This window comes from Phragmites australis, chromosome 1 (genome assembly GCF_958298935.1).
Source record: "Phragmites australis chromosome 1, lpPhrAust1.1, whole genome shotgun sequence".
In the NCBI taxonomy this organism is placed as follows: domain Eukaryota; kingdom Viridiplantae; phylum Streptophyta; class Magnoliopsida; order Poales; family Poaceae; genus Phragmites; species Phragmites australis.
In genome coordinates, this window is record NC_084921.1 from 35729096 (window position 1) to 35743540 (window position 14445).

At 41.0% G+C, this 14445-nt stretch overlaps 1 protein-coding gene and 1 long non-coding RNA gene across 2 annotated transcripts; one reads left to right on the forward strand and one right to left on the reverse strand.

Moving 5' to 3' along the window:
• The first annotated feature begins 5210 nt into the window (after positions 1 to 5210).
• Positions 5211 to 8813, forward strand: LOC133916862 (GDSL esterase/lipase At1g28600-like). The gene is made up of 5 exons (XM_062360740.1): positions 5211 to 5554; positions 5655 to 5876; positions 7067 to 7215; positions 7288 to 7564; positions 8353 to 8813. Exons 1-5 carry the CDS (start codon positions 5287 to 5289, stop codon positions 8631 to 8633), a joined length of 1197 nt encoding a protein of 398 aa, XP_062216724.1. The 5' UTR covers positions 5211 to 5286; the 3' UTR covers positions 8634 to 8813.
• Positions 8814 to 11090: 2277 nt separating this feature from the next.
• LOC133889056 (uncharacterized) lies at positions 11091 to 12008 on the reverse strand. The gene is made up of 2 exons (XR_009903856.1): positions 11536 to 12008; positions 11091 to 11439 (listed from the first exon to the last, which is right to left on the reverse strand). It is a non-coding gene; the product is annotated as an uncharacterized LOC133889056 (long non-coding RNA).
• Positions 12009 to 14445: the final 2437 nt, after the last annotated feature.

The window sequence follows — 14445 nt, forward strand, 5'->3', positions numbered from 1 at the left end:
TTCGCTTGAAATTTCTTCATCACCTAAAACATTATGATTAGCTTGCTCCACTTGGGAGCCGTTAGATTCATCAAATGTCACGTCACGTGTAATTTTAACATAACCGGAGATTTTGTTGAAAAATACGATAGGCGTAGGAATTTGATCTATAACCAATCATAAAACATTAATCTACTTTAGGGGCAAATTTAGAACTTTTTGCTTTCTTATTAAGAATAAAATATTTTCTACCAAAAACTTTAAAGTAGGATACATTTGGTTTGTTACTGATTAGGAGTTCGTAGGCGGTTTTCTTCAAGATCTTGTGGAGATACAATCTGTTGATTGCATGGCAAGCGGTGTTGACGGCCTCCGCCCAAAATTGATCCAATACCTTGTATTCATCAAGCATGGTTCTTGCCGACTCTATGAGAGTCATATTCTTCCTCTGGACAACCCTATTTTGTTGAGGGGAGTAGGGTGCCGAGAATTCATGCTTTATTCCTTCTTCATCAAGAAATTCTTTAATTTAAGTGTTCTTGAATTCGCTTCCATTATCACTTCTCACTCTCTTGATCTTCACATCGAATTCATTTTGAGCTCTCCTCACGAATTTCTTGAATATGGCTTGTGTTTCACTTTTGTCATGCAAAAAGAATACCTAAGTGAAACAAAAATAATCATCAACAATTACTAAGCCATATTTGTTACCGCCAATGCTTATGTAGGCGATTGGTCCAAATAGATCTATGTGAAGAAGTTCCAATGGCCTTGTGTCGTCATCACATTTTTGGCAGGGTGAGAAGCTCCAATTTGCTTTCCCGCTTGACAAGCATTGTAAATCCTATCTTTCTCAAAAGAAACATTTGTTAGTCTTAGAATATGCTCCCCTTTAGGAGTTTAGAAAAATTCCTCATGCCAACATAGACTAGTCGGTGATGTCATAGCCAACTCATGCTAGACTTAGCGATCAACCAAGTTTTAGGTCTCACTTCATCCGTTAAAAAATTAACAAGATACAGTTTACCCTTCAACTTACCAGTGAAAGTTATTGAGGCGTCATCCCTTCTAGAGACGGTCACACCCTCATTAGTAAAAAGACAATTGTAACCCATCTCACACAATTATGACACAGATAACAAATTGTAACTAAGAGATTTAACTAACAAAATATTAGAGATAGAATGATCATTGGAGATAGCAATTTTACCAAGACATATTACCTCTCCTTTTTCATCATAACCAAAAATGATGTTTTCATGTGATCCTCCATTTTCTTCAAACGATGAGAACATACTCTTCTCTCCGATCATATGATTTGTGCATCCACTATCGATTACCTAACTTGATCCACCGGAGGAGTATGCCTACAAAATAAGTTTTAAGCCTTTGCTTTAGGTACCTAAATTTGTTTGGGTCCTTTCATGTTAGTTACAAGCATTTTTGGTACCCACATACTATTTTTCACAATTCTATTCTTTGTACGGCACCAACATATATAGCAACCACTTTACCACGGTGGTTCCTCTTGAGCATATAAGAAGCATAAAAAAGGATGCAGACGCATGAGCCTTTTGTTGCTTCACTTGAGAGATGTGATCGGCTTGCTTGCCTCCCTTGATGAATTTTAGGCACTCCTTACCCTTGATCACAATACGCTTATTTGTCTTGCTTGTATGCGTGTTAAATTCGAGACCTCACTTTAGCTTGTTGCCTTTGGTCTCAATGGTCTTGTATAGTGCATCATTTTATTTATAAGTTTTAATGCATCCATACTTGACCAAGGTATTTAGCCTCTCACTCTCTTTTTGTAAAGCTTGCAAGGATTCAATATTAGTAGCACAAGTATTTATATCAATGTTATAGCACCGAAAACAACCATTGCTTATGGAAACACTAGAGAGCAAAGTTGTATCATTAGAGTGGGATGAGTTATTTTTGAGAATATTAATTTGTGCTTCAAGAGTTTTATGACTCTCATCTAAACTTGATAATTTTTCAAGCATAGAATTATTATTTTTAAAACTAGCAATTGAGCTATTGACTAAATTTAGCTCTTTGGTCAATTTCTCAATATTCTCCTTCTCTTTAGTAAGAAGTTCCTCGAGTTCAAGATTTCTCTTCTTTTCAAGGATGAGCAAATCTTTTTCTTCTCGAGGATCTCCTCCTGACCCTCTATTATTTCTATAAATTATTTCAATTTAGATATAGTATTTTTACTAAGATCTTTAAACATGCTTTCAAATCCGGAGAAGGTAGAAACAATGCGCCAAATTGAAAATTAGAATTTGTTATGTGACTATGATCTTATATTGGTGGTTGTGTGTGATGTATCGTAGAGGTGTAAATTAATTAATCTAAAGGTATTCATCGATACTTTTAGTTCAATCAATAATATTATTTTTCTCAAATTGAACAATTTTTTAAAAAGCTAATATTATTTGTTGAACTAATTAAGATATTTTTAGATTAATTAATTTGTACCCTAACATGTCGCTAGTTCGGTGCTTGCGGAGACGCATCCGCTACTTGCTGTATGCATGGTTCACGTAACCGACCTCCGGCGGTAACCGAAAAACCGCGGTAACCGTGATTACCGGTCAAAAATTCAAAAAAATTCGGAGAAAATTCATTCGGCAAATTTTAAATTTTTGCGAAAAAATCATGTTTTTGCCCTCTCGGTAACCGAGCGGTTTGGGTCGGTTACCGAGCGGTTTGGGTCGGTTACCGAGCGATTTTCTCGCATTTTTGATTCGGTCGGTTACCGAGCGGTTTGGCTCGGTAACCGCTCGGTTTTCTCGATTTATCGAGCGGTTTTATCAAATTTCAGCGCAGTTCAACAAAAAACCTAAAAAAGGTTCAATCTTGTAAAATCAATAACTAATTCATCCGAGCTTCAAATCAAGTGAAACAAATTTTGTTGGCTTCCTTGTAACATGATCTACATGATAAAAGTATTTATACTCATAAAAAAGTTCAAAATTTTCTGTGAGAAATTTTATTTGTTAAACCAAGGTAAATGCATAGTTTACTCTTTGCTAATCCAAAAATCATGAAACTAATTTTGTTAGTCTTCTTACATGATCCTATATCTTTTAAAAATATATGAACTCATGAATTAGTTATTGTAACATGCATGATTGTGTAAATGTGTTGCGACTAGATTAATTCATAACTGACCCATCACACCTTAAAAATTAGTGAAACCACTTTCATTAGCTTATTTATATTATGATTTACGTAGAAAAAATAATAGTAGACATGAAAAAATTAATTACAGTGATGTTTCTTAACATATTCACTTTATACTTGTGAACTTTGTAAAAATCATAGAGAATTTAATAAAACTCTAAATAAAGTGAAATCAATTTTAAAGGTTCTCTTAAAATACGTTTTATACAAGAAAAATATGTGTTTGCATGTTACACTTTTCGTTAACGTGAGTTAATAATTGAGCCGCACGCTTCAATTTTTTTCATTTTTTTCAAATTTTCTCCCTATAGAATATGATGCAAACGACATTATTTTTGAAATTTGTTTTCACAGAAGTTCTTAGAATTGTGTCTAGTTTTTTTTAAGATTTTTTGAATTTTTTTTAAATTTTTTTATTTTTTCGAATTTTTTGAATTCAAATTTCGGTTACCGAGCGGTTTTTGAAATCAGACCGGACTGGAAAGGTCGGTAACCGCGATTTTTGAGCGGTTACCGACGGTTTTTTAACCCTGGCTGTATGTCGCCGGCGCTTTGCTGCAGGTTGCGGAGAGCCCCGAGAAAAACTCAAGTACGTCCCTCATTCAAAACACGCATTTTCAGCTCAAAACAAATACGCATATATGTACGTCCGTGCTGCGTTTCCAGATCCACAAGTCAGGAGGGTAGGCTGCCGTACCTACGACCTTGTGCGCAAAAAATAATGCATTTTACGTGCACTCCAACAGGTAGCTACGACCAAGTACGTTCTAGCACCATTACCCTGTAATTATTTGAGCGAGCACTTTAAGTATGTTTAGTTGAGAGGTAAAGTGGGATAGAATAGTATCATTTCTGTTTTTAGATAGAATAATTTTTTTTATTTGGTTGAATGGATGAGATGAATATTTTTTTTAGTTGAAGGAATGAGGATGGACAAAGATGAGAATTATAAACTAATTATATATTTTAATTTTAAATAATAATTATTAGTAATATATTAATCAACATGCACCAACGCGTATTAATATTACTCTTGCTATAGTCATTACTAATTAACAATAAAATATGCTAATTAACTCTAATCATACTCTAATTAGCTTATTAATTGTCACTAATAAATACATTAACCCTTACAGATTCTAATCCTATAGTAATATATACTAATAAGTAATACAAATATACTAATATCACTAATCATTTTACTAATGAACATGATTAGTAAATGTGAATGATTTCGTTCTACCGATTTTAAGTGATAGCTTCATCTAATATATTGAGAGAATATTTTTTAAGAGGAATGATCTCATTCCTACTGCCCCTTAAACAAACCCCAAAAAAACAGGATCGACTACTCCCATCCCACCTCATCTCTGAACCAAACACACCCTTAATCCTGCTCATTAGGACTGATAAGCATAATAGTAAAATAAAATGGTTCCTATTTATCATGTGACTAAAAATCAAGCATTTTTACGGTGATTATCAATTCTTGATCGGATGAGGCATCTATCTTTTCCCTCTAACTCGAACAATACTTGCTCGCTGTATTGCCCACCTCCGATCATCTCCGATGATTCTTCCGTCCTTGAATCCTCACCTACCCCTTGCCATCCCTCGTCACCGACACTGACCCACTATGTGTCCTTGGCTACCTATAACCGATAGCATCCTCATCACATCATCATTCCGTCCTATACCTCTCCTCCGTTAAACCAGTCAGAGAAATACCTGAAACATACCGACAACCCAAAACTTCCCTCCCCTCTCGGAATCCTAAATCTCACCAACCATAGTTTAGGCAACTGTCAACGTCGTGTCATCACCGCTCCTAAATTTAAGACACCTCAAATTTAAGAAGCGTGTAATAAAAAAAAAACTCAGCAGCAGTAGGATCGTCTGTCCAGTCCAATCGAGAGCCTCGGCCACTGAGAAGTGGGCCCATGACTAACGCGGGTCCACAGGACAGCTCCTGAGACTGGCACCCACGTGTCCACTCGACTGGTGGCACCGACGACGTTTATAAAAGCAGGGTGTTCCTTTCCAAAATCAGACTCGTTCGGTTTCTTCTTCGCAGGTCGCCTCGAGCGGAGCGAAGACGACCCGCGGAGAGAGGCCATGGCTTCCTCTGCCTCCGGGCGAGGAGGACGACGACTTCTCTTGCCGGCGGTGGCGGTGGTACTAGTACTAGTTGGGGCGGATTCAGCGGCGCCGTGCTACCCGCGCGTGTTCAGCTTCGGGGACTCGCTGGCGGACACGGGCAACTACGGCTTCTTCTTCGGCAACGACTCCGGCGAGCCTGCGCTCCGGCCACCCTACGGCGAGACCTTCTTCAACCGGGCCACTGGACGCTTCTCCAACGGCCGCCTCGTCCTCGACTTCATCGGTAACGCTACAACCAGCACCTCCCTCGATCGATCGATCCTCCAAATAATTAGCCAGCGTGGTAGTACTAATTTGAGATTCGAGATTTCGAATTGTTGCAGCGGATACGATGGGGCTGCCGTTCGTTCGTCCGTACTGGGGCGGGAGAAGCGCGGAGGACTTCGCATGCGGGGCCAACTTCGCGGTGGGCGGCGCCACCGCGCTCAGCCCAGACTACTTCAGGGCCAGGGGTTTCGACATAGGCGACGGCCGAGTGCACCTTGACATGGAGATGAAGTGGTTCCGTGACCTTCTCAACCTGTCCTGCCCCGGCGATCTCTCCGGTACGTATGTTACTTTGCCCCTTTGACCCGACCTTTTCAATTCTACTGCTATTGGGGAGAAGAAATCCTAGTGGTAGGTGGGGAAGTACTAGCAGGTGAACAAAAAATAAGTTTAATTTCTAGAAAGTGCGGTGCACGGGTGTATACAGAGGGATAATTGCTCAGTTGTCACTCTAAGAAAGTAACAATTGCTGCTGAGGATTACATTCGAGCCGTCCTGAGTCTATACACGTGGGATATGTGGTAAATAAATAATTATCACTTTCTTAAAGTGGCAAAAAAGTGAATGTCCCGTATGCATATGGTAGGGGAAAGCTGTGTGATGCACAAAGAAGCAGAGAAGGGAGAGCTAAACCCTATGTAAGATCATCTGCGGCTACTTGGTTTATGAAAGAAAACGAAAACTATGCTTACAGAGGGAAGAATGCACCAGTGAATGGTGATATAAAATAATCCATAATCGATGGTAGTAGTTACAAGTAGAAGATTGTTGGTATCAGTTCAATGCAATTAGCTGGCCAGCCAATGTCAGTCGTTGTCGAACACCTCAACTGGAACTGCAGCCAAACCATAGAAGTTCAGCAGAAGACGTGAGAGAACATCCTGCTTCTCTACTTCTTTTCTTGGCACCACAAATCGGACGAGGATCCCATGACGTCGCGCGCCGTCGCTGATCAGTGACGAAGTCACCGTTACGTCAACGTCAGGGGATCCGGATCCCCACAAATCACCACCACATTACTGCTTTTCCTGAAGGAGACAACATTATGGTTAGAAATCGGATATTTTGTGAAATAAAATGTTTAATCTCTGAAGAAATGTTCTGCAAAAGACCAGAAATCAATTAGTAGATTTTAAGAACTAGTAAAGTTCATAGATCATTACTCATTTGTAATAGAGTCACAACCATCAATTACAAAATGACTGAGAAAGACAGGAACTCCATTCAACCAAGTGCTTCTAATTTCCTCGATATGGCCTACTGTGCACAAGAAATCAATTGCTCTGCTATGGGAAAAGACTAGTACGATAAATCTGACAGTTAGGGATCGGAAATCAATAGTAAAGTTACTTGCTGTGAGCATGTCAACGCTCAACTACTATGAAATGCAGTAATTATGTCACTTCCTAAACACCTTCTTTACAATGAAATCTCTACATGCTAATTCAGAACCCTGTTTATTGCACAGGTTGCTCGGACATGATAAACCAATCCCTCTTCTTGGTTGGAGAAATTGGGGGCAATGACTACAACCTGCCTCTTCTCTCCAGAGTGCCTGTTGAGAAGATCCGCACCTTCACTCCAAGCGTTGTTGCCAAAATTTCTTCTACAGTCACTGTGAGCATCTTCTTTGAAGTAGCTGTAGTTGATAGTGTATATATATAGAACGTAAATGAATGGAGTTTGCAGGAATTGATTGGGCTAGGAGCCAAGACTCTGGTGGTTCCTGGGAACCTCCCGATTGGGTGTGTCCCGAAATATCTATTGATATTCAAGAGCGATAAGAAAGAAGATTATGAGCCAGAGACAGGTTGCCTCAGGTGGATGAACGAGTTCTCACAGTTCCACAACAAGCTTCTCATGGAAGAGCTGGAGAAGCTGCGCAAGCTTCATCCTGGTGTGACGATCATCTATGCTGATTACTATGGAGCTGCTATGGAAATTTTCCTTTCCCCTGAACGATTTGGTGAGTTCAGATATTTGCCTTTTACTTCCTACTATGAAATTTAGTTTGTATCATACTAGGAAACTATTTTTAAGCAATGCACAGTATCTCTTATGCGCAGTTCCTTGCGGCATCTTAAGAATGCAATTCATTTTCTATGTTCGGAAAAGAAAAAAGGATTTTCTCTTTGTATTTCAAGTTAGACAGCTTATTCTCATCACGTCATGGAAAAAGATTACAAATATATTCCCTCCAAAACTTTCTACACTGATAACAGTGCACGAAAGAGCAGTTTTTTTTCGTTTTGTGATCGGAACTCTGTGGAAAGTTGACGATTTTCGTAGTACAAACGGAATTAATAGAAGAAAGGAGTTGGATATTAATATCTCCAGAGAAGAAAGACTTACAAAATCTAGCCTTGGGGAAAATACAAATTGAAACACCAGTACTAAGTGTTATCAAATTACATATCATAAGCTTTTAGATTGCCATTATGTACTGTACTACTCGAATTTGTAACACAAGGTGATTTCAGTTAACATCATTTAGTATTCTCTTCTACTTTTATTGGATATCCCTATTGTTATCATAGTGTAAATACATTATGTGCAGTACAAATTAACACTACATAGCTTAAATTGAGCTTCGGATTTGACAGGCTAATTGGTTGCACTAGATAAACTGTCCAGAAACCTCAGAAACTCCTAGACAAAATGCACGTATTATCATTGAAAAGCGCATAGTATCATTAAGAAAACAACTTCTTTCTTGCTGATGCCCTGGTTAACATTTACATGACTGCGGTTCAGGGATCGAGGATCCCTTGTCAGCTTGCTGCGGTGGAGAAGGACCCTACGGTGTGTCGCTAACTGCAACTTGTGGATATGGGGACTACAAGGTGTGTGATAACCCAGACAAGTATGGATCATGGGATGGCTTCCATCCATCAGAAGCTGCATACCGGGCCATTGCAATGGGCCTGCTACGAGGTTCATACACACAGCCGTCAATTGCTTCCACCACCAGCTCATGCCCACGGCTCACTGAGCTCAGCTCTTCTGTTGAATACAAGGTCCTCTATGATTTATAGTTCTGTAACTACATTTAGTTTTTATTGTCATAGAAATACTTGTGATTAAAGTTTTTCTTTTGGGCGCGGACATATGGTTAAAGATGTAATGGTTGTGACATTTTTTGCCTGATTACAGAACCGCGGTACTGTACTACACTTCACGGCTGTTGCCCAAGTGATTGGTTGGCTTTTGTTTTACCTTCTCTTTTTCTAGTCACAGGTTTTACTCGTTGTTCTTTTACTGCTTCTCTATCAATTTCACTGTTTTCTTTAACATTCCTTTAGTTGTATACAGTCAGATTCTAACTTGTGAGCGTCCTCTCTTATGTATAGTGCTAGAGCTAGTTGGTCTGAGGAGAGGACAACAATTCTTTGCTCATCTTGGCTGGTGTAGCGGAGATGTTGCCTGCTTCACCTTTTTTTTTTCTCCTTGTAAATGTAACCATTCATTTCTTCAGATGCGCATTGCATATCCAAGCTTTTGCTCCGTCAAGAAATGGTGAAGTTTGTAGCCTTTTCAGAGCTTTTTCTTTGCACTTTGCCGCACAATCAGCGTTTCCTAAACCTTTCTTTTTGGTGCGGTGCTAATATAATACTGCAGGAATATGTAGTCTTTTTGCCATTGCTTAGATTTTTAGATTGCTGTATATACACCCACAAAATAAAAGAAAAAAGATAGCCATTGATAGCCTTGCACGGCGTTTTCTCGTGGATGGCCTGGCCAAGATCACGTCAAATCTTAGCTAGGGATGGCAACGGAGCGGGTCGGGGCCGGGTGGAGCACCTGCGGACCCGCACCCGAAACCCAAGAATTAAACCCGCCTCGGCCCCGAATTGATTTTCTGATGCAAATCCCCATCCGGCCTCGAATCCGACGGGTCCCCGGAACCCGACGGGTCCCTCGAAACCCGAAGACTAATAGAACATCAGGCGTTGCTTGCCGGCGGATTGGGGCTCGTCGCTCGCCGCCGTCACCGGGGATGGGGTTTGCCTTGCGTCGAAGATGGGGTCTGGCCGTCTGGGGGAGGCAAGCAAGCAAGAAGCTTGTTTTATATAACTAGGATTTATTACATGGGTTATTGGGCTTTATGGGCTGAAATTCGGGACCCACGGGCACCCACGGGGGATATTTAAAACCCGTCCCACCCCCGCCCCGTTTAGGGTCCTCGAACCCGAAGACTCGTGAGGGAAGAAACAGACTCACCCCCGCCCTTGCCGGGTCTAAAATCCGCAGTGATCCGACCCGAACCCGCCCGACTGCCATCCCTAATCCTAGCCCACTTCCTGAAGTTTAAATGAAAGGGAGCGCAACTTGTGGTCGCACTTTGGAACCCGTCCATTAGTCTCCACTTTTTGTGCGGCCATGTACATGATTGCCGGCCCTTATTTACTCTTTCCCTAACAACGGCACAAGGGACTCTACGACGACTGAAGTTGCGTGATCTTCTAAAAATGGGTAACATGAAAAAAGAAATAGCATAAAGAGGGAAGACGTTTTCTGGGATTTTATTAAGAGGATGTCGCGCTTTAAACCTAGACTATCTCAGTGAAACTGTATTCGATTGACCGTTAACACTGTGAGAAGTTTAGCCTCGAACTTGGATGGCTCATTGAAAAATGGGATAACATGTGAGAGTTTACGTGGGGTTCAACATGATTTTAATATTATAAATGCTTAACTTACAATTTCTAATTAGACTAGAAGGAGCTTTGCCGCGCCTGGTGCTATTCGTCTGCTAACCCCCAATTGTTAACGCTCGCATCGTCAGTCTCAGTTTGATAATAATTGCACGTCCATGCTAATCCACATTAGAATTACACGTGACATTGTAATACCGGATCATATATTACAAGTAGGAAACCTAATAGATAGACGCTCGTGTACCGTTTAACACATTCCAACATTTGTCGTGATATCCTAGATTGTTAATCATTCAAATATTTATTTGGAATTGGTGCACTGTGGCGGGATCCGTACCCTCTGACTTTGCTCAGAGATGCTACAGTAATTCATGTGGAAGGTACAGTACCAATTTATTTGGAATTGGTGCACTGTGGCGGGATCCGTACCCTCTGACTTTGCTCAGAGATGCTACAGTAATTCATGTGGAAGGTACACTACCGCGCTCATCCATCTGCTCACCATCTAACAGCCGAGAGCCGACCAAAGTCACATTACTATAGCATCTCTGACTTTGCTTGCTTGAGCAAAATCAGATGATACGGATCCCCGTGGCGGGCTGGCGGCATGAGGCATGAGGCATGAGCCCAATTGTAAAGGAAAAATGACATATTTATTGAGCTTGCCGTATTTTCCTGTGTGAAGTAAAAAAATAATTTAGTTACTTCATCAACAGATTCAGGTAATAGGCAATTGTAGACATCTCAAGCATCAAACGAGTCATGTGATAATTGTTCCAACCAATGAATATGTTTATATAAAATACAACCAAAGGTGATTCATTACCCACCCTGTTCCCCAAATAGTTTCCATTTCATTATATCAGATATTGACAACCTGAAACACACTTGCAGTTTGAAACATTACTAAAAAATGCTGAAGTCCTCATCTGGAAAGCTACATGATATTTGATTACAGTTATGCTCTGTAGCTCTTTTGGTAGCTTCACTTGCCGCATGGGGCATCAATCGTTTACTAATACTACTGGAATGAACGATCTCTGTTGGACGAAAAACCCTGAACCAACCATATTCCACTATATGCACCACGACCACAAATTTCTAGCACAGCAGCCCACAAATCACACAATGTTTTAAGCAAGCTTCATCTAGGTTACTTAACAGAACACTATGAAGGCCATACCTGGAGTGAAATAGCAGAACACACGAATCGTATCAGACACACAGAGATAAGGAGGTCATGAACATTTGAGAGAGCAATCAGATCAGGAAGGCATACCCGAGAAGAACATCCAAGTTATTCACCAAGACCTTGAGGAAAGATCCGAATCCGATATTGTTGAATAAATGAAGCACAATTTGAAGGTATCTAGCAAAAGGAGAAGAAAGAAAAATCACCTTGGAAAAGGAAGAACTTTTCGTCAAAGTTTCGAAAGCGCAACTCCCAGAAAGCTCAAATCTTCACGCAAAGGAAACCTAGAACCACGCAAAGCTTCCATTTTTAGCTCAAATCTGGACCCAGACGCGGCGCATTCCTTTGAACCAGTCGATCTGATTGCCCAGGTCGATCTCAAACCTAGAAACACGAGCCCGAAGTCCGTGAAGCGAGGCTTGCCCTTGACCTCGGCGGTGCTCACCGCTCGACCACGTCCCGTGGCATGGTGGCGTAGCAGTTAACGACGATGAGGCGTCAGTGGGACCAGCTCTTAGGGCGGAGCCAGGACTGGCAGGAGCCCACGGCGCCCCCTCCCCCCCCCCCCCCACCTGGTCGGACGCGAAGGGGAGGAAGAAGGCATGTTCCCAGACCTCGTCGGGGAGCACATGCCACGGCGGCACGACGGCCACCGGGATTGGCCGACAGTCGATTCCTCAGTTACTTCCCCGAGACGATAAGGAAAGGGGAGGTGTAATCTCGATTTCCGCATGAGAAGATACGGATAGGCTATAGGACCACACGATAACGATCCGATAGCGCACGAATTATTGCCGATGTGGATCCTCTCCCTGCGCGCTGTGCTACCGCATTTTAGTAGAAGTTAGATTGATGCCTTTCAGCTATAAATCTTTTAATAGTAAGATAAAAAAACCTCTAACTAGATTGTGAAACGTTATAACTGGACAGGTTTCAACTCAATATTTGAAAACTTTTAAATGAAAAACTCTAAAAAATTGGAGATCGGAAATTGGGATCTTGCTCTCAGTTGGATTTATTTTCAAATAGCATATTTATAGTTTCCAACTTTGCAGATCAAAAGAATAATAAAGTGGACTCACGTGAGCCAGGCTATCCGCTTTTCTCTTTCAATGAGCAAATCAATTATAGGTGTGTTTGGTTAGGTGCATAAGCCTCCAACTATTAAGCACAATATGAGAACCCGGTGTTTGTTACCTGCATAGGGTTCTAGCCAAGTCAGTCCAATGCAAAAGAGGTCCACTAGCTAGGCTAGAGGGAAACCCAAAAATTTATGGTGCTAGTTAAGCCACTCTAAGTGGGTGCACCCCCGAACGCAAAAGGGAATCGTGTCACCTCCCCCAGGAGGATGTTGTAGGCGTCAAGGAGGCCAAGAAGGCGATGGTGAGCTTCGATGCTGTGGCGACGGTTCCCTTGTTCTTTACCACCACCGCTTCATCATCTTCCTCTTTGCGCTCGAGCAAGACCCAAGCAGGTGTCAGGATCCGAACCTCTGGTTCCTCTATACCTCCTATATCAGTCTCTGGATCAATTAGCTGATACATATATAATTCAATAGAACAATATTAAAAACATACTTTGAATAAAATAATTACCTAAAAGGAGTGAAAGATGGTCTTATAAACAATGATCCACGACAGACTTGTCAGGCAGAAGAACCTACAGCGAAGCGGAGCAAAACAAGCGGAACAAACGGTGCAACCCAATACCACAAGCAACTCGAGTGCGAACACGACTTTAGACTTCTTCTCTTCAATTTCATCTAGATTGATGTTGATATCCATCTCAACAATCTGAAAGCAACAAGACTGAGTACGAAAGGTACTCAACAAGTCATATACTACTTCAAGGTGTTGATAGGTGCATAATGGATAGATGATTCAAAGATAGGGATTTATGGTATAATTTTAAGCATAGAGTAGTTTTATACAGGTATTCAATTGGGTTGTCTACTATTAAGCTTTAAAACATTTTGAATAAGAAAACCAAGTAACAAGTATTTTTTAGGGTTTTTTATCCTAGAAGGGGCTACACCTCACTCCGTGGTCCCTATCATCACATCTGGTATACCTCCAGTACAATATAGATCCTGGTGGATTTAGCTAGCAACCTCATCTCACGGACATCTAGTGCACACACTCACTCATCAAAACATACGCATCTGGAGTCTAGTCAAAAAGGTTCTACCTTCGCATATCCATGACACGGACACATCTATTCAAATAGTTTTACACTCTGCAGAGGTTGTACACTGTACCCATACGATATGCTCAGCCTCTAACTGTTGCAAGCGGAGGAGCGAATCATACTGAGATATTTCAATCACCTTTCCTGCTGGACTTTTTCTACAAGATACCTCAAGTACTAGAGGCCTTGTACTAAATATTAGGTTCCATTTTTTAGCACTTGCTGGTCTCTGCACATTCAAACAGAGGGACAAATAGTTACTTAACTTCTTGTTGCTCTCAGCCTCCTAGTATGATGCTCAACCCAGTCTGGTGATAGAAAAGTCAAGTCATGCCTATACAGGATGCATGGTTGCACTGAGGTGGCTTAAGCATGGCGATGAAATGATTTGGTCCTTAAGTGGCCAGGGCAGACATCTTCTGGCAATGAATACCACAAAGGTAACTCAAGCCCCCAAAAGCATCCTCGTCCAGAGTACTACTCTACCTACCCCTGCCAAAATAATTTTCACCTATTTTTACACATCCACCCGTCATATGCCACATGACATCCAGGATCTCACCACAATCACAAAATTCACAACCATCAAGGATTCATGGTATATGAGTTAATATTAATAATGATCATGTGATGTATCCAAAGAGACGTATTTTGAATTTGACATCTTCGGGGAGACATATTCAATCCTAAGCATGCTAGATATCAAAGCGTCCGACGTATTATAGATAATGACAGGTAAATCCTAGGGTGATATGTATTCTGGATAATAACATTTAAGGCATGACAATTATTTGATATGATTAACTACTA

Excerpts from the sequence above, each read along its gene's own strand:
- LOC133916862 (XM_062360740.1), top strand. The coding sequence starts at position 5,287 with ATGGCTTCCTCTGCCTCCGGGCGAGGAGGACGACGACTTCTCTTGCCG. Across the intron at positions 7,216-7,287 it reads AAATTTCTTCTACAGTCACT|GAATTGATTGGGCTAGGAGC; the intron begins GTGAGCATCTTC and ends TGGAGTTTGCAG. Across the intron at positions 7,565-8,352 it reads CCTTTCCCCTGAACGATTTG|GGATCGAGGATCCCTTGTCA; the intron begins GTGAGTTCAGAT and ends ACTGCGGTTCAG.